This window comes from Lytechinus variegatus, chromosome 1, assembly GCF_018143015.1.
Source record: "Lytechinus variegatus isolate NC3 chromosome 1, Lvar_3.0, whole genome shotgun sequence".
NCBI lineage: Eukaryota > Metazoa > Echinodermata > Echinoidea > Temnopleuroida > Toxopneustidae > Lytechinus > Lytechinus variegatus.
This window is the reverse complement of record NC_054740.1, coordinates 31,633,311-31,654,469: the sequence shown is the minus strand read 5'-3', so window position 1 is coordinate 31,654,469 and position 21,159 is coordinate 31,633,311. Positions and strand designations below refer to the sequence as shown.

At 34.4% G+C, this 21,159-nt stretch overlaps 1 protein-coding gene across 3 annotated transcripts in view; it reads left to right on the top strand.

Annotated features, from left to right (window-relative positions):
* Positions 1–18,738, top strand: part of LOC121411436 (kelch-like protein diablo) — a 32,602-nt gene extending 13,864 nt beyond the window's left edge. For 2 of the 3 annotated variants that reach the window (XM_041604184.1, XM_041604175.1), the window contains exons 2-11: positions 78–412; positions 2,119–2,277; positions 5,619–5,747; positions 11,270–11,465; positions 12,136–12,371; positions 13,172–13,333; positions 13,715–13,921; positions 14,890–15,026; positions 16,645–16,784; positions 17,674–18,734. In XM_041604184.1, the coding sequence (XP_041460118.1) occupies positions 262–412; positions 2,119–2,277; positions 5,619–5,747; positions 11,270–11,465; positions 12,136–12,371; positions 13,172–13,333; positions 13,715–13,921; positions 14,890–15,026; positions 16,645–16,784; positions 17,674–17,899 (1,743 nt within the window). In that variant the 5' untranslated portion in view covers positions 78–261 and the 3' untranslated portion in view covers positions 17,900–18,734. The other variant, XM_041604193.1, reaches the window with a different exon arrangement.
* The last annotated feature ends 2,421 nt before the right edge of the window (positions 18,739–21,159 follow it).

The following is a 21,159-nucleotide window of genomic DNA, read 5'->3' as shown; positions in this document are numbered from 1 at the left end:
CAAAGTTTAATTGAATTGAATTTGAATTGTATTTGTAAAAACATGTTTAGACAAAATGAAGCATTTATATTTTTCAGATATTCCTGTCCAAGAATGGCTGAGAAGGAGAGATTGTAACCAATTGTACAACATCAGAAGTTTGGACTCCACAAGCTGCCTCTAAAAATCATTCCACTCTTCAACATGTGTGTCACTTGACAATATAGGGAAGTTAATGTGTAGAATTGTTTTATTGATGAGGAAAAATAAAATTGTGTCACCATGATGGACTTTGATGAGCTAGCAGCAGATGAGAGTAGTGTTGATGTAATGATCCACCGAGCAGACAGTTTCTATGGCAATCAGGCTCTGCGAAACATGGATGATCTGAGGCAGGTCGGAAAGCTGTGTGATGTCATCTTAGATATTGAAGGTAATTTATATTTTAGTTCTTCATTTTCAGTAAATAAAAATATGGGTTAAAAAATAATAGATTCAGTCAGCATTAAGGCATACCAGTAACATACCAATTTCCTTCCAGACTTATGGTAGTGACTCCTATATAATTTGTATTTATTGTTGATCCTTATATTTCAAAGCTTTGGGGGATCATTTAGAAAATCTTATTAATGTCATTTCAATAATTTCATAGAGATATTATAAGACAAGGGAAATATTTTTCAATATTACCGTAATTCATTTTTCTTCAATCCAGATAAAAGGAATTGTACAGAAAAATTCATGTGGGCATTCATGTAATAATAGGTTGTCATTACAAAAGAAAGACATTACATATGTATAAAGATATACATTTAAACATGCATACATGTACAATGTACATAAAATGATGAACAGAGATTTCAAGAAAATGATGGAATCGAGGAGTACTGCTAAAAAAAAAGTTTTTGTTGAGGCAGTAATCCTCCAAGAGAAAGTAAAAAAAATTAAAGAGTTAAAAACATTTTTGAGATAGGAATATGAGAAGAAATTACAAATACAAAGCAAGTATCTTGGTCAAATAATCAACAATCCAAATCGTGAGATAGAATATATAATTTGTGTTTTTCTTAAATACGTTTGGAGAAGGTGGAACAATAATAAATGACAGAAGGGAGTTCCAGAAGTAACATGAACACTTTATTGACTTTACCAACATGGAATTTAGAAGAACTTCTTGTATTATGAGAGCAAATACTGCTAAGAGAAAACATGTCATTTAACCCTATATAGGCCGGGGTATTTAGGGAGGTCATATGGCCGGGGGGGGGGCTCCCAGGCCCCCCCCCCCTTAGAGATTTTGATCATCGATCTTGCCAAAAATTGGCACACAGCTTTTTTTGGACATGATCTACAAAATCCTGTTCATGTAAATTGCGTTTAAACTGCACTCATTTATGCATAATTAGTATGCAAAATCATAATTTTTTCCTCTAACTCCCTAAATAAAACTCCAAATGTTCTAATTTTTGGTGTGGATTTTTTTTTATGTTCTTCGTATCACGGAACATCCTGCCTGAGTTTCAGGTCACATGACCGAGGTCAAATGTCATTTAGGGTCAATGAACTTTGGCCATTTTTTTTTGTTTTGTTGAAATTACCTATTGTAACTTTGAAAATTTATAGATGTAGTTCATAAAACATCTATAGACAAAGAGTAATCAAGTATCACTGAACATTTTGTGCGAGTTTCAGGTCAAGTGACCAAGGTTAAAGGTCATTTAGAGTCAATGAACTTTGGTCATGTTGGGGGTATTTGCTGAATTGGCTTCGTGCAATATTTATTGAGTTGGTATATGTTCAAAACGTTAAGTGATATAAATAGGTTTTGATGGGGCTTTAAATTCTGCATGGGTACAGATTCTTAAGACACTCTTTTGTAATTTATAGATACCCTGTAAGTGTGATTTATAAGTATTGCCCTAGATACTACATGTATTACAATCTAAACTGATGCATGTTTTGTTTCATCCAGGAAGAAAATTATAAAGAGAAAATAAATCTGTTCATCTGGACGCTTTGATACGAAGATGAGCTGAAGAAACATCCTGCATCGGGCGTGAACTGTTCTCCATTTCAATAAAAAGTAGGCTAGATTTATTTTTTCATTGTAACTTATATTTCCGTTGTTCTTTACTCCAGGAACCCGAATACCAGCGCATCGGATTGTGCTAGCATCCTTCTGCCAGTATTTCTATGCCATGTTCACAGGGGAAATGAAAGAAGCAGGACTAACAGAGATATCTATGAAGGAGGTGAATCCGCGAGCCATGGAACAACTCATAGACTATGCATACTCAGGTAAGAGTGGTGTAGTTAATCTCAGAGCCATGAAACAACTCATAGACTATGCATACTCAGGCAAGAGTGGTGTAGTTAATCTCAGAGCCATGAAACAACTCATAGACTATGCATACTCAGGCAAGAGTGGTGTAGTTAATCTCAGAGCCATGAAACAACTCATAGACTATGCATACTCAGGCAAGAGTGGTGTAGTTAATCTACATGTATAAGCAAGGAAACAAATAAATATTGTAGTCCCATATGTAGATTTTCATGGCAATTAACACCATGGAAGTCTACATGTGGGACTACAATATTTACCGAGTGTAAATTGAAATTAGAGTCGGGAAAGAGGTGAATATTCTTCATTTTTCTGATTGTTTTCAACTAAATTAAAATAATTTCAAGGAATTATGGAAAATAGATAGCCATGTTATGGATTTAAAGATGTAATTATATGAAATTTTAGCAATTTTTTATACAGTATTTATTTTTTTTTAAGCAGGAGCGCGATATTTTGTAAACGTATTGACCCAGGCCTAGATTCACCACAGATTAATAAATAGCTACACAGCTATTGCATATACAATGTTAAGAAAAATCTACAATTTATCATGTATTTTATTGAATTGATTTGAGCTCCTCAACGAGAGCGATTCTGAGGAGCTCAGTTGAGCTCCCAAAAAAAATATGGAGAGCGATTTATTGAGCTCCACAAAATTATAAAGGTGAAGGACTGGTAAGAGTGGTGTAGTTAATCTAAGAGCCATGAAACAACTCATAGACTGTATATTCAGGTAAGAATGGTGTTGTTAATCTAAGAGTCATGAAACAACTCATAGACTGCATATTCAAGTAAGAATGGTGTAGTTAATCTAAGAGCCATGAAACAACTCATAGACTATGCATACTCAGGTGAGAATGGTGTAGTTAATCTCTCTCTTTTTTTTTTAAGAGTGAACATTTGATATATTCATGAGGTACCCCTTCCACTTTGGAAGTAAACCTTGGTGCTAATAAAAGGCTTCTGCATTTTTAAAATCATCAACGAATGTTTTGAAATGATTAACTTATTACTAGTCTATTGCACAAAATGAGGAATAGCATAATATTGTTCTTAATTCAATTCAATTCAATTCATTTATTTTCTCTTTCAATCTTTTTACATTTACAATGATAGTTCAATATACATATTTACAAAATATAGTATATAAATCATTTCTATAATACAATAATACTATGAAATCGAAAGAGAAGGAGACCAACTAAAAAGCAGAGCTTGTAGGGTGAAGGCCCCCTTTCATAAATACATTTATGAATAAAAATAAGATAAAATAAAGAAATAAACAATACATATATACAATGAATAAAAAATAAACAAGAATAGAAATAAATAAAAATAAAAATGAATGAATCAGTATACACTGTATACAGAAATCATAAAACGATTAAACATATATACAAAGAGAAATTAACAAACACATTTACATATTAAGTTCTGAGTTACATAACTTTGTGAAAAAAACGATAATTTAATATGAATCCAGAAGATATTTTATAAGTTTTCCTTTGAAATTTTGTATTGAATTACATTGTATAATTTCCTTTGAAAAAGAATTCCATAATTTTGGACCAGTAAAAACAAATGTCTTCTGTGCAAACGATGTTCTATTCAGAGGTAAATGAAAGGAACTCGCCTGGCGAGTGAAGTGCTTATGAATTGTATCATTTTTTACAAACGTATTATCAAACGGTAACGGTAATTGTTTATTAATAAACTTGTACATTAACTGCCCGAGTTGAAAAGAATATAAATCTTTAACCTTCAAGACTTTATTTTTCAAAAACAGAATATTTGTATGTGCCCTGAAATCTGCATGACTAATAATACGAATCGCTCTTTTTTGTAATATAAAAAGTCTATTAATTTGAGAATTCGCTGCGTTACCCCATGCAACAACTCCGTAATTCAGATAAGGTAAAATTAACGTTGAATATAATGATAACAAAATATAATGGGGTAAGAAGTGACTTAATTTTTGTAATGACACCAATATTGCGAGCAATGATTTTACAAATATTATCAATATGTGTTTTCCAAGAAAGTTTATCGTCAATGATCAGTCCCAAAAATTTAGTTGATCGCACTCTTTGAATAACAGTATCATTTAAAATTACATCTTTTGGTACAGTCGTAATCTTGTTGCTAAATAGCATGTAGCTAGTTTTTTCTAGGTTAAGAGAAAGTTTGTTAGCTGTTATCCAATTAGAAACATTTTTTAGTTCGTCATTGAATATTTGCGTCAATTGATCTGGGTCGGGGTGCGACAGAAATATATTAGAGTCATCAGCGAAAAGTATAAATTGAAGCAATCTTGATGACATATCAATATCATTTATATAAGTAATGAACAAAAGTGGGCCAAGAATGCTGCCCTGTGGAACTCCACAAAGAACAGGTTTACGTTCAGAAATATTACCATCAAGTGAAACGAACTGTGAATGCCCGGTTAGATAATTCTTGAACCACTTTAGTGGTTCCCCTCTAATTCCATAATGAGAAAGTTTATAAAGGAGAATATTATGATCAACTGTATCGAATGCTTTTGAAAAATCTAAGAACATACCAATCGTATTCGAAGACTTGTCATAAGCTTTGGCAACTGTTTGAACTAAAGAAAGTATTGCATGGGAAGTGCTACTCTTTTCTCGGAAACCAAATTGAGTATCGGATAGGATGTTGTGCTTTTTAAAAAACATATGGTTCGTATGTGAACCAGTTTTTCAAGAATTTTAGATAAGTTTGTAAGCAATGAAATGGGTCTGTAGTTACTTGCTAAAGAACTATCACCCTTTTTGAAGACTGGTATTATCTTAGAAATTTTCATTGATTTTGGAATATTTCCCGATGATAAAGACAAATTGAATATATAAATAAGAGGGTCAATTATATAATTCATAGTTTTCTGTAAAAGGATGTTATCAATGTTATCGAAAACAGCACTTTAATTTTAGGCTAAAATTAATAGTATTACATTGGGGTTTGCAAGAAAATGAATTACAATAACTTTTTATCTTGATCACTAGTAATCTCAGCCCTCATATTCCTCCACCATAGAGGTGGCTGGAGGCAACTTTACCAACAAATGTCTTTCTATAGAAATTTGTAATCGAAAATCATTGATGAGGTCGAGGTGTTTCATGAAAACTCCCCAGCTTCAACTGCATGTGCATATTTCAGTAAGAATTATATCAGCCCTGTTACACCAATCCAACTGACTTATCTACCTAGATTTGTAGGCTGGAGTGCTCACAATCTTCATTGCATCAATCAAATTCAATGTATTTTCCTTCTACAGGCGAATTGATGATTCACATAGAGACTGTTCAAGCTTTGTTGAACACAGCATCCATGTTACAGCTCCCTGATGTACAAGCCTCTTGCTCAGAGTTCCTCAAGAAACAACTCCATCCTGCAAACTGCCTTGGTAAGACACATATCATTTCTCAGTAATCTTGCTTCTTGTTAATAATATTCACAGTCAGACCGCAGGTCCCTATGCTAATGAGCAATTAGGCCAGATTCATCCAAATTATCTCGTGGCTGAATCCTCCTCCTTGCAAAATCATGGGATTTTCTTTTAGAATTTACCTACTTTAACGTCAAGTTTGAATTAAATATCATTGCATCATCAGAGTAAATGTTACTCGTTCATATTGGTCATTTATCTTGTATAAAATATAAAATACTTTGAGAAATAAGTAAATTTCAGGCCTAAAAATGTGCATCAAATTCAAAACTGAATTTCCTTCCTCTGTTTTCTTTTGCAAATTGTGCAAAACTTTTTACTTTGAGCCTTAAAGATATGTATATCACCACAAAGTTGAATTTTTGTACTTTCTCACAAGATCACACTTTTCCCACCAAGGTACAAGACAAGATTTCTAAAATTTTGGATTAGCATGAAATCTAGTGTTTTGATTGGCTGGATAAGGCTTCAAAACGAAAACCGCGGGTAATTTGATGAGATTACCACATTGGAAGTGTGACCTTGCCGTGAACCCAGCACTGGAACCGTTGAGTGTGGGTCTCTTTGACCAATCAGAGTGCAGTATTCTAGTTTTGAAGCTGCTTAATGTACTTGGCCAATGAAAAGTGTGATCTTGACCTGATTAAACCAATTCTTGTTTTGAAACCTATACCATTTTAAAGCATAGATATTCAGCTTTATCATGATCTAAAAATCATTTGGGCTCAAACAAATACAAAGTGTAAAAATAACTACTTTTGTCAGGTGAAATTATCATTTTGTTAAATATTTTAGATCAAAAGTTTCACCTGCATTACAAAATCTTTAAATAAATCTAAACACATGACCTAAATGAATGATTCTTCTTTACAATGATACCAAAATCATGAAATTTGATGTACATATATATTTAGAATGACCGAATTAAAAGAGGTGTTTTTGTCCGCATCAAGCTCATTAAATATGCAAAACCTCTCTAGTCATGAATATCACTTGGATGAAAGAAGCTTCTTTTGGGGGGACCTGCCTACTGACTGTTCACAGTGCAATGAGGCAAAGATTATAGGACAGTCTTAACTTTCAGTATAGAAAGAAGCAGATAGCAATAACATTTTAATTGGTTGCAAGATGTGTTATACTAGGGACAGTGATTTTCCGCAATGATTTTCCGCAATTGCGGAAAACGGACTGAATTCACTGAATCAGCCTTTTGAAACTGAAAGTGACTTTTCAAACGGAAAATCACAGAAAACATATATTTTCTCAAAATGCACAGAATATCAACAGAAATTACTCCCAAATATTCCCCAAATCCAAAATGGCAGATAGGCGAAAGTCGTCGACTGCTCAACACGATGTCCCAAAATCGCCATAAAATCTCATCGAACCATAAAATAATGCTATTTTGCTAATAATGTGAAAGGTGAGGATGTATTAATGTTTAAAAAAAAATGTTTCTTTAAATAGTTTTTATACTCGAATCTCATTGATTTATATCAATTTTAAAGCGTTGTTAGTACAGTGGCAGATTCAAAATTTGACCAGCGCAAGCATTTTGACATTGCTACTTATCGTGTATTGATTTTCTATGTAAACAGAATTTTCACTTTTTCATGTACACAAAGTCTATGGGGAAGCAGAATTTCCATTTTTAGACATGCTGAAACAGAATTTAAGATTTTCTGAAACGGAAAAGGCAATTTTTAGAAACGGAAAATCACTGTCCCTATTAAAGGAGAAATATATTGATTATGAATGTGGTCTTATTATATATCAATGGAAAGGTAATGATGTGGGGATCATCAGTGGGTCATTCAAAAATACCGAAAATAATACAAAAAGGTGAAAATCGCCGATTAAAAAACGCTAAAATGCCCCTCCGAAATATGCCTCGCATCGGTCTCTGAATTGACTGGAATTTGATGACGTCACTGTCTGTACGAGAGGCGTGATTGGCTCTCCCACGTGAAGCTCCACTTGCATGCAAAACCTGTTGCATGGGTACGTTTTCTCCACACTGTCACTGAATACTTCTATCACGAAATGAAAGAAAACCCAGAATTTTATCTAGATTTGGATTTTCAAATTGATGATTTTAAAGATGAAGAGAATGATGATGAAGTGAACAACACAGTGACGTAGTTGGAGGTAAATTGGGGAACTATGCCGATGATGATGATGAAAATTCAACTTGCCTGACGATCACAAGTCATGTACATGCCGATTCGCTACCAACTCATGCAGCTGCATGCTGCTACAAGTGCTACATGTAGCTATACCGCGCGGGCCAAATTAAATCCATGAAAATGAATAACCACATCCAGACAGATCATAAGAAGGAAAATAATGATATAACTGTACTTACAAACAAGTGAATAATCCGAACTTGAAGGCAAATCAACTCAACGAATAGCAGCAGACGATATGCACCGACGATAAACTTCATGTGGCTGGGATAGATTGTCACTCGTTCTGTTAGATGTAATTTGTAACTCTTTAATTTGACAAAATTACGAAACTTGGGGAATCATTTATATATAAAAAAATATAGTAACATCTCTTATTATTTTTGTATTACGATAAAACCTGTTTTGAAGGAAAACGTTGAGGTAAACTAAAATTACATGTAAAAGATCATCCCCCAACATGCGTAGCTTGAATGTCATTGCAAACAAACCATCTCAAACATGCACGTATTCCTTCCTTGCTCGATTTGCTGATTGAGAGCTGTGCAACACGTGCATAGATCTATTCTCTCAGTCTTAGCCAAGGCGAGCAAACAATACGGCATGTGTTGTGATGGTTTGTTTACGATCACATAATGCTACGCATGATGGCGATGATCTTTTACATCTAATTTTAATTTACCTCAACGTTTTCCTTCAAAACAGGTTTTATCGTAATTCAAAAAATGATAAGAGATGTTACTATATTTTTATATAGATAAATAATTCCCCGAGTTTCGTAATTTTGTCAAATTAATGAGATAAAAGTTACATCTAACAGAACGAGTGACAATCTATCCCAGCCACATGAAGTTTATCGTCAGTGCATATGTCATATCGTCTGCTAGTCGTTGAGTTGATTTGCCTTCAGGTTCGGATTATTCACTTGTTTGTAAGTACAGTTATATCATTATTTTCCTTCTTATGATAGACTCTGTCTGGATGTGGCTATTCATGTTCAGCATGAATTCAATTTGGCCCGCGCGGTGTAGCTAGCACTTCCAGCAGCATGAATTGGTAGCGAATCGGCATGTATATGACCTGTAGGCGGCGACGGTGGCAGCATCGTCAACGTTGAAATCTTAACCAAGGTTAAGTTTTTGAAATGTCATCATAACTTTGAAAGTAAATGGACCTAGTTCATGAAGCTTGGACATAAGGGTAATCAAGTATCACTGAAGATCCTGCCTGAGTTTCTGGTCACATGACCAAGGTCAAAGGTCACTAAAGGTCAACAAACTTTCGCCATGTTGGGGGTATTTGTGGAATTGTCATCATAACTTCAAAACTTTTTGGATCTAGTTCATGAAACTTAGACATAAGAACAAGAACATGTATCCCTGAATATCCTGTGTGTGTTTCAGGTCACTTAAAGGACAATTTCACCCCAATAAAAACTTGATTTGAATAAAAAGAGAAAAATTCAACAAGCATAACACTGAAAATTTCATCAAAATCGGATGTAAAATAAGAAAGTTACGAAATTTCAAAATTTCGCTTCATTTCACAAAAACAGTTATATGAATGAGCCAGCTACATCCAAATGAGAGAGTCCATGATGTCATTCACTCACTATTTTTTTGTTTTTTATTGTTTGAAATATGAAATATTTTGATTTTCTCGTCATTGTCATGTGAAATGAAGTTTCATTCCTCCCTGAACATGCGAAATTCCATTATTTTAACATTTTGTGCTTCAGGCAAGGAGGTCCTAATCGTCAAATTCGTAAAAATTGAAATATTGTATAATTCAAACAATAAACAAAAGAAATAATGAGTGAGTGACATCATCAACTCTCTCATTTGGATGTAACTGGCTCTTTCATATAACTATTTTGTTAAAAATAAGCGAAACTTTGAAATGTCATAACTTTCTTATTTTACATCCGATTTTGATGAAATCTTCAGCATTGTGCTTGTCTGATTTTTCTCTATTGATTCATATCAACATTTTTCTGAGGTGGACTTGACCTTTAAGGTCAATGAACTTTGTCTGGGTTGAGGATATTTGTTGAATTGGCATCATACCTTAGAAAGTTTATTGATCTAGTTCATGAAACATAATCATTAGGGTAATGAAGTATGAATGATTGCACGCATCATAGGTCACATGATCATGGTCATAAGTAATTTTGGTTCAATGGACATAGTATTTTATTATCATATGAATTCTTTTTTTTGTGAATAATAATTCAATAGCTGTTTTCAAAGTCAGCACTACTGCTACATTGAATCGTGTGATGCAGGCGAGACTGCCAGAGGCATTCCACTTTTTCAGGTTGATTTCAAGATTCCACACCGTTGGGCTTATGTATTGAACAAAGGTGCCTTTTCATAAAGCTTGTTTGTAAAGTTTAGAGTGACTTTAAGAATGACTGATGATCCTTTCTTGTGGTCAATGATGTTCACAATTAAATGTTCTTTGATGATTATAAAGCGCGTTAGAAAGAGAAACCAGTCATTCTTACAATTGCTCTTAACTTATGAACAGCTCTATGTAAAACACCCATCAGATCTACATCCACAATGTTAATGATGACAGTTAACCTTGATTTTTTTTAGGGGAATCTAACCCAAATAAAAACTTGCTTTTAGAGGATGAGGAAAATCAATCAAGTTTTTAGGTGAAAGTTTGAACAATATCGGACAAACAATTAGAAAGTTATGAATTTCTAAAAGTTGTAAATATAGAGGTATTAAATCACTATACCCATGGAGACTTCAAATTGGCTGCATATGTGTCATAGTGACGTAAGGCAAGGACTTCTCATCCATGTACTCCAATACATTAAATGGCTAAAATGTCATTTTTTCAAAAAAATTACTTCAAATTATATTTTTCTTTCATGAGGACATAAAACAATATACTACCTAGGCTATATTTAGAGTACAGCCCCAGGGGAACGGGTACTGGGGGGAAACCACAAATAACTGATATTAAAGTATATCGCCCATGGGAAAGTTGTCCTTGCGCCTTGTCATAATTTACTAACCCAGTTGCCAATTTGAAATCTACATGGTCTTAGGGATCTCAATTTTATAACTGCTATAACTTTATTATTGCTTGTCTGATTTCTCTCAAACTTTCACCATTCTGTTTTATCTATTTTTCTTCCAATACAACATTTTATGACCAAGGCTGGATTCTCCTTTAAAGACTTTCCCATGAAATCATTGTACGCTGCAAGTACAGTTACTTGGGTGTAATTTAAACCATTATAACAAACAATCGTCTTTGACATATTTTGCCCTGCAGGAATAAGAAACTTTGCCGATGCTCACACATGTACTGATCTCAAGCTGGCCTCGGGACACTACGCAGTGACACATTTCAGTGAAGTAGCCTATGAAGAAGAGTTCCTGCAGCTTAGTAAGGACCAGCTCTCAGAGCTGCTCCGATGTGAAGATTTAAATGTAACAAGTGAAGAAGAAGTCTATAATGCAATAATAAGGTCAGTTTAGGACAATATTAACTTAAGAATTCAAACTTTGAATTTTAATCACCTACAAGACAAACATTTTTGGGCTGAGTTTTCACATGGGGGGGGGGGGCTGGTAACTGCCAGTTATATTTTGGGCAGAGACAGGTGGGCTGGTGAAATTAAGAAATGCATGAGAAATTCAATTCAATCAATTTAATACCTATATTTCTAACCTTTCAAGCTCCACTCACATGCAAATGTGTTGTTACTTCTCCAAAGCATATGATTTCAATATTTTTTTATTTCATTTTTCTTGCATTTGACTTCATTGTCCTAAGCCCTCCCTCCCTAAAATCCACTAGATTAATTTTTAAGCATAACAATACATACTTGCCATAACTATGTGCCATTGCTAACAATGGCATCACAAGTCTTCATACAATACCAACTCAACCCTTTTTTTCAATAATTTTTGACAAAGCAGTAACTATGACAGTTTGAATGGTTGTGATGTATTGTATGAAGACTTTTGATGCCATTGTTAGCAATGACACAATGTTGCTATTTTTAATGTTATTATTGATATTTTGTGGATTCCCAAATTCTGTAGCATAATTTCATTTCCAGATGCATTATAAGCAACGTGTCTCAATCTCATAACCAGAAATGTTGTGTATCATCTAGTTTGCTGTTTATTCAGATGGGTGTATCACAACAAAGCCAGTCGAGGTGACCACATTGCTGAACTCCTGCAGGAGATTAGGATGCCTCTGTTGTCTCCAAGGTTCCTTGTTGATATCGTCGAGGCTGAAGAACTGATCAAACAGGACATGAAGTGCAGGGACCTGTTAGATGAAGCTAAGAACTATTACATGCTTCCAGAGAGGCGTAATGGTATGAAACTCACCCAGATCACCCCAAGGAAGTCCACTGTTGGTGAGTCATACATAGACACCTATTGGCCAAATGAGATCAAATTTGATGACCTATTAAGAATATTATCTACGACATTGTTCCACTCATACTAGTGTGGAGGAATATTCAGTATATTTAGTTAGAGGCATGTTGACAGCACGATCTGGTATACAAGGATGTTCCTGTTGGTATTAAAATCAGAAGAAATATTATTTACAAAGAGAATTGTTAACCATTAGCCTACTAGGTATTCTGTATATCTGTAAAACAAAAAGCCCTAGTTTGCATTCAACTCTGGTTCTCTTAATAAAAGAGGCATGCAACATAGGCCATATTACCACTTTCTGGATTTCCTCCATCGACAACTGTGCTACAAATTTGAGAAAACTGTGGTATATTCCAACCCGTACTTTGTAACAGCAAAGTGCAGTATTCTTTATGTGTGAAAAAAACATGGAAATGATTGTCATTATTATCCCCCGAAATTAATTTAGCATGCAAAAAGTTAATGATACATGTATCTAGTCAGGGAAACCACTGACCAAACAGGTCTTGGAAATTGCTGGAAATATTACTCATCTTGAAATATGCAACTGGAAGTAAAGATAATAAAATTGACGTGCTCTACCGTTGGCCAACAGTGAACATGTTGCAAGTACCGGTACTGTTTTTTTGTTCGTCTTTGACTGAGAGATATAAAGCATTGGCCTTGAGGTGAACATTGAATGATATAAATTACCTGTTTTGCTTTGGATAACATCACTGCATTTTTCAATATACACTGTGTATGATCTTTGTCTGTTGTGTTATATTTATTTCAGGATCAATTTATTGTGTTGGAGGGATGGACAGCACTGGGCACTCCTTGAGTCATGTTGAGAGACTTAATCTACTTAGTGGGAGGGTTAGCATTGAAGCCAGTATGAACACCCCTCGGAGTGGAGTTGGAGTAGCTGCCTTAGATGGTAAATTGTATGCAATAGGTGAGTTTATACTGACCAATTCTATTATACACTGAGTGAAAGGGTTTAAGGAAGTTGATATAAACACACTCGATGTGGAGTGGGAGTGGCTGCCTTAGATGGTAAACTGTATGCAATAGTTGAGTTTATACTATACAAATCTGTTATACTATTTTCAGTTGAAGGGTGATAATGGTAGTTGATATGAACACCCCTCAAGTGGAGTGGAAGTGGTTGATTTAGGGGGTAAAATTATAAAAATCGAATCTATATCTGACCAATGCAATGATGTATTATATGACAATATATTACAATATAAGTGAGAGTGAAACTTTGTGTATAACAGTCCCCAGGATTGCAATCTATGAACTCATACTTTCTATCTTTGTGTGTATTGTTTAGGTGGCTATGATGGAGGGAATTACCTTAGCACTGTAGAGATGTTTGATCCATCTACTAGGATGTGGCATAGGGTAGCATCAATGCACCAGGTCAGGAGATATCACTCAGTGGCTATTCTTGATAGACAGCTGTTTGCTGTAGGTGGCTATGATGGCTCCACTGTCCTTGATACTGTAGAGGCTTATGATCCCCGTACAAACCGCTGGAGTGAGTAGACTACACTTTCATCTATTTTTGCAGTCTTCGCTTACCAAAGTGGTTTGTTCATATTACTTTTAATGCAATGCCATTGTTAGTAGAATAATAAACATATTTCTGGCCCAGTTCAGTGAGTACACCTATTGTGATATATGAACAAAAAATAAAGACTAATAAATCTCTTAAAGGAGAAAGAAACCTTTGGAACAAGATAGCATGTGTGAAAACAGAAAAATCAAAGAAACAGATCAACGAAAGTTTGAGAAATAAAGAGAAAGTTATGAGCATTTGAATATTGTGATCGTTAATGCTATGGAGATCCTCCTATTGGCAATGCAATAAAGATGTGTGATGTCACTTGTGAACAACTCTCCCCATTACTTTAGTATATATTTCACTTAAACTGCCTCTTTTATCACATCTATCAGTGGATCATGTGTTCTTTCTATAGGAGAGCATGTGATACAGATTTTCAAAGAATATATCATGGATGAAGAGTTTGCATCACCATAAGAAAAAGTAAAAAGAGACATTTTAGGGGTTCTTTATAGTCGATCAAAGGGAAAGTTGTTCACATGTGACATCACTCATCCTTATCGCATTGCCAACGGGAGGATCTCCATAGCATTATTGACTGCAATATTCAAATGCTCATAACTTTCTCATTATTTGTCCGATTTTTCTCAAACTTATTTGTTCTTATTCTTTTATTTTTCTGTTTCGACACAAGCCAACCTGTTCCAAAGGTTTCATTTTCCTTTAATCGATGGTTTGATTTAAAAGTTCAAAATCATAGTTTTCCATGAGAATTTGTAAATTTCTTTCTAATTACCTACCAAGGTAAATGCTTGATATGTTCTCATAAAGTTTCATTTTACCAAAGTCAGTAACAAAGTAATTAAAGTTCATTTTACAAGATTCAATAATAAAATTGATTACAAGCTTGTATACTCTTTACAATGTTTAAATTACTGCAGGAAGGATAGCAAGTCTTGATGGTAAACGTCGTCATGCGGGTGTGGCATCTCTTCATGATTGTATGTATGCTACAGGAGGTAGCAATGGTACTCTTTATCTACAAGGTTGTGAAAAATATGAATTAAGAATGAACAGGGTAAGAATAAGAGTCTACACATAATTTTTATCAAAAAATTGAGGGGGGGTTGGTAATGAATGTTTTTTGTCATTTTATATGGGTTTTTTTTGGGGGGGGTCAAACCTATTTTTATTAAAGGCCAAGTCCAACAGTGAGTGAATTTGAATTAGTAAAAGTAAAATCAAACAAAAATGATGACAAAATTCTTCATAATTTGATGTCAAAGATTAAAGTTGTGACATTTTAAAGTATTGCTTAATTTCACCAGACAGTTATCTAAACAGAACAGCAGGCATTATGTAAATTAGGAATTCATCCACTCACTCATTATCTTGTTTGTCATTAAAATGAAAAATAAAATTAAATTAAACTTTTAAAATAGTATTTTTGTGTCCTGAATGGAAATCGTTTTACTCCACTTTTTACATCTGTAACGACTATTGTTTTAAGTTTTTATAATTGAATCAAAACCATCTTTTATATCCAGAAAGTAATTAGTGAGTGTGTGACATCATAGACTCTCACATTTGCTTATCATTGTGTAAGAAATCATTTTGTGAAATGGTTTGAAAACCCAGACATCTCTGACGATCTTACCTTTAATGTATTTTTTTTAATGGGGGTATAGATTTGCTCTGAAATGCCTTGAGAATCTATGTATTAGGTGAAAAATTCAACAAATCCTGTGTGGATTTTTATAGAGGTATCATGTCTGTCAGATATGACATTCCACAATCAAATTAAGCTCTCTTATATATGATTGTGATGAAGTTTTTCAGTGTTATGATTCTTTCATTTACCTCATTTTATCAAATCAAACTAATATTGGAATGGACTTGACCCTTAATCATTATGTAGTTCTACTAATTGATAAATGCATGGGTTTACCTTTGTCACATTTGGGTATAGCATTGTACAGATTGGACCTTATTCTTGCGTACAGGATGACATCTTTATTCTTTATATATTTTGCATCTTTGCATGATGATTTTACTGAACAAATAAGGCAAGATCGTCAGAGCAACTATGTACACTTGGGCAATAAAGGGAATCAGCAATTTTACCAATCCACTTACTTGACATGTGTGATGAGATCAACTTACAGTGTATCTAGATTGACCGGTATATATCTTCTCCAGACTAGTTTTTTTATGAATGCTAATACAAGCATCTTTGACTCAGTCAATTCTCAGGCTATTAGGACCTCAAAAGTCTGTTGAAAATTTTAATTAGAAGAGGTATATTACACATTTTTTTAATAATGTGGTAAAATAAATGCACAGGGCCCTGTTTTACAAAGAATTGCGATTGATTCGATCAACCACAACTATAGATGGCCAACAACGTCACCATCTAAAATGCAAATTTGTTCAAAATATTTTCTAGATATATACATGTATATATTCATACATAAATCATTCTCTTTGAGATTCAGTGTGATTCTCTTAGATTACTAAGGATATTGTGCAAATTTCTTGTCAAAAGAATTATGTCATGGATGGATTTCCGTACATTTGAGATTGATTGGGTCAATCGTAACTCTTTGTAAGACGGGGTCGTGACATGAGGATAAAATTTGACTTGTGGAAGGTGGACTTACGCAAGTTTACCTGTACATGTTATGATTTGTTTTCAGTGGTTACCTATTGCCAGTATGAGTTGTAAGAGAGGTGGAGTTGGTTTAGGAGCTGTAGGTGGTAGACTGTATGCCTCTGGAGGTTATGATGGTCAATCTAATCTCAACACAGTGGAGAGATACTATCCAGACGAAGATAGGTAAGATAAAGCACTCAGTCACATTTGCTCTACGGCGAGTCTAAAACAGCCATTTTAACATTTTTTGTACTAGTTAGCTTATTATAGGTGGTTTGAATAAAAATAAATGAGACGTCTATTTTTTAACCACCACACGGCCACTGTAGAAGTAATGTGAATGATGTATTAGTGGCGATTTTCTAGTCAATCCTAACTACTGTGTTGCCATCCCTTAAATGTTTGGCTTGCATTCACAAGGGTGGTTTCAAATTCTTGGTTTGAAAACCATGGTTTATGCAGATTTCATGCACTGATTGCGTGTAATTTATTGTGTATATTGAGAAATAGTTCGAAATTGAATGCATGCTTTTGTCACAGCGAGGAAGTTTGTACTTGTTACAAAGGATTCAGCATTAATCCTAAATTGGGAGGTGGGGGTTGATTCATAGCTCCTTGATAGGGTTACGATCTGTTTCATTTCAAATTGCCAAAAACTCATGGGTCTTGTGATTTATGGTGGATGAGCTTGGTCTGAATATGAAATTATCAGCAATGTGTGGTCAGCCTTTGAGCATATTCTCATGTAATTAAAAAAAAGTCATCCTTTTCCTAACATCTGATGTACAGAAAAATATATATATATTACAAGTATTTGAGAGTAGGCCACTAAAAAGGACAAAACAAAAGCAAACCATCTATTCAGTAACATGGTATTCTAATCAATTAATCTATGTGATGACTTTCTTCTTTTCTTGTGAAAAGATTCTAAGATGCTTTTCCTAATGAAAAGGATAGGTTATTTTGGACCAAGAAGCTTGGGAGCCAAGCTTGTATATCTGTTCCATATATACTATCGCACCATTTTGTCCACTTCTACAAAGTTTTTCTTGCATGATTTGACCCACTTCAGATGGACCTGTATGGCTCCGATGTCGGAATGTCGGAGTGGTCATGGCGTCAGCGTGCTAGGTTCCACCATGTATGCTGTAGGAGGTCATGACGGAGTGCATTATCTCAACACAGTGGAGGCATATGATACCCATTCAGGTGAATGGCATCGGAACAAACCCATGGGTACGAGTAGGGCAGTGGTTGGTATCGCAATACTTACTAACATTCCTGTTACAAATGTTTGATCCTGCTCATCTATCTTTCTGACCTGTATGACGGAATTTTCGTCCACAGTGAACAAGAGGACATACTCAAAAAGGTAGTTTATAATTACTAAGATTCTGTGTGCAATATGCAGTACACAGATTTTGTTGTTGGTTCAGATGCATTTAGACCACTGTACACCTTAAGAATGGTCTACAACCTGATTTTAAAAGAAACAGTATTTTGCATATTTTCTAATGATATAAACATAGAATGATAATTGATATTAGAGGTTAAGGATAACTATTAAATTAGTAATTTCAAAATTTTAAATTTCAAGCTTATAGTTTACAATGACCAGTGACTATAAATCGTACCGAATCGTAGGGTTGCCATGATGCTTATTACAATTCTGTACATTGAAATCTGATTTTATACCCAGCACAAAGAATAAACATTTTTATTTAAGTATTTGTATGATAATTCAGATTTGTAGAATGTCCCTGTTCAAATATTTTCAATTGTTGTGCACAGTGATCTTTCATAGAGCAAGTGAATTTCTGTATAATGGCCAGTGAGGATGATATCAGATCCTGTCAAAATCTATGTCCTTCCAAGATATAGGTTTTCTGGAGGGTCCCATGACATTTGCTCTGGCGACAATTGCTCCACTATATAAATTTCACACACCAATAGAATGACTGACTTCAATCTTGGATTTACACTTATACCCTACCCTAAACCCATCATAAAACCCTATTGCAACCCTAACCCTATTCCTATATCCATACCTGCCAACCAGTACTTCTTTGACGTATTTAGTACATTTTTGCAACCAAAATACAGCAGTAGGTTTTTTCATTTAAAAATGTTTTTGTTAAAAAAAAATGATTTTACAAAATAGTAATTTATTGAGAAAAATCATCTCTGTATGTCTCTTTTTTTTTCATAAAACTTACAGAATTATGGTTATTAGATCAATGTAATTTCAGGTAACTTGCTTTTTTTTGCAATCATTTTGTTAAAACCAGGGTGAGATATACACATGTTTAAATAGTTTTTTTTTCCATCTGCAAGAGCATTGCATATTTTAGCTTGCATGCAGCTCGAGCGCCGCGATGAGCGAGTGCGCCACGCATTTTATTATGAAATAAACTTTTGAGGAAAAAATACACTTTTTTTTATCTCAGTATACACTTTTATTTGTAGAGGTTGGCAGGTCTGTATATCTTAGATGAAATAAAGCTTGTAACAATTGTTCCAGGAGCAAATGTTGTGTCTCTTTCTAGGGACCTTACATCATATTGACATCGGGGGGGGGGGGGGTCATAAAGCTGTCTACGCACAACTTCACACGTAAATGGAAAATGTTCTTGAGTGCTATATCAGATTCTCAATCGTTGGTAATCATTTCAGCTTAAGTAAAAAAATTATCCTATAGATTGGACCTGTTTGATAACAAGCACCTGAATGCAGGTTATCTGATAATAGTTCAAAATGAAGTTATACTATGTCAAACACAAAATTTGAGGCCCATCTTATTTTTCACAAGAACATGTTCCGCTTGTGTCATAACTTATGAATAGCTATAGAATACAGCACCTGGGCTACATAAATGAAAAGGTATGATCAAATTAGTCCATTTCATTTTAACTTTTTGTACATGCTTTATCATTGAAGTACCCATTGAGTAATAACAGTAAAATATTGGTAACACAGTGGCATATACCGGTATATGAAATGGACATATACCTACTTGAGTATTATAGTATCATTGGTCAGTATTCATTTGATTGGACCAATTTACATTGTCATGTATTAATATGTATATGGTGCTTATTTTTCTATTCCATATCTTTGTAATGCAATGATGAATTTCAGTTTGAAAAAGAGGCGAGATGTCATGTCTTTCATTATTCTTCCATTTGATGTTGATATGTAATTCCTATCATGTAGGCGACAGTATGAAGATCCATTCACACACAGCCAGTGGTAAGCAATCCAGGGGGCTGTTTCATAAAGCTGTTTGTAAGTTAAGAGTGACTTTAAAGGTCAAGTCCACCCCAGGAAATTGTTGATTTGAATCAATTGAGAATCAAACTAGCATAATACTGAAGATTTCATCAAAATCCACATTTGTAGAGCGTTGTGGCCCAGTGGATTAGTCTCCGGACTTTGAAACAGAGGGTCGAGGGTTCAAATCCCAGCCATGGCGTAGTTTCCTTCAGCAAGAAATTCATCCACATTGTGCTGCACTCAACCCAGGTGAGGTGAATGGGTACCTGGCAGGAATTTATTCCTTGAAATGCGTGTGCACTGTAATCTGAGTAATTACGACTGCCAAGCTACAGCTGGGGTGATAATATCCAAGTCCTTCGGAAGCGCATAGAGACATTATTCATAATGTGATATGCGCTATACAAGAACTGTAAATTATTATTATTTGTCAGTTTCCTTTATTTTTCACAAAACAGATATATGCACAATTCAGTGACATGCAAGTGAGAGGGTCAATGATGTCCCTCGCTCACTATTTTGTTTTTTATTGTTTGAACAATATAATATTTCAATTTTTACAGATTTGACTTAACCATAAACTGTTCAAGTAATGGTAATTCCACAAATTCAGGGAGGAATAAAATTATGCTGACCAGGAGTCCGTAACACAAAACTTAGTAATGATCGTAGAACATTTTTCTACGATTGATTCTATTGATTACAATGTACAATCAATCGTGAAAATCGAGCGTACGACCAATCGCTAACCTTTGTGTTACGGGACCCAGGATGTGCATATAAATGTTTTGTGAAATTAAGCGAAAATTTTAAATGTCATAACTTTCTTATTTCACATCAGAATTTGATGAAATTTTCTGTGTTATGCTTTTGGATTTTTCTCTTTTTATTCAAATCAACTTTTTGCTTAGGTGGACTTGTCCTTGAAGAACTACTGGTGATCTTTTCTTATGGTAAATGATATTCACATTAGATGTTCATTTGTGATTATAATAGCACGTAAGAAAGGTTCACCAGTCCTTCTTAAAATCGCTATTAACTTACAAACAGCTTTATGAAACAGTAATAATACAAAAATTATTATAGTATTCCTTGCATTATTCCGAACTTAAAATGAGATAATTTTACCCTTTTGAATCTTTGTATTTAATGCAAAACTTGATTTGGGGGGAAGTCTAGCTATAGTTTGATCACATGTTGTGTTGGAGGCTTGATGCATTTTAAAATTGCCCTTGTCAACACTCGGCGATACTCTTCTCATTTTGTGACATGACCCTTCCCCCCC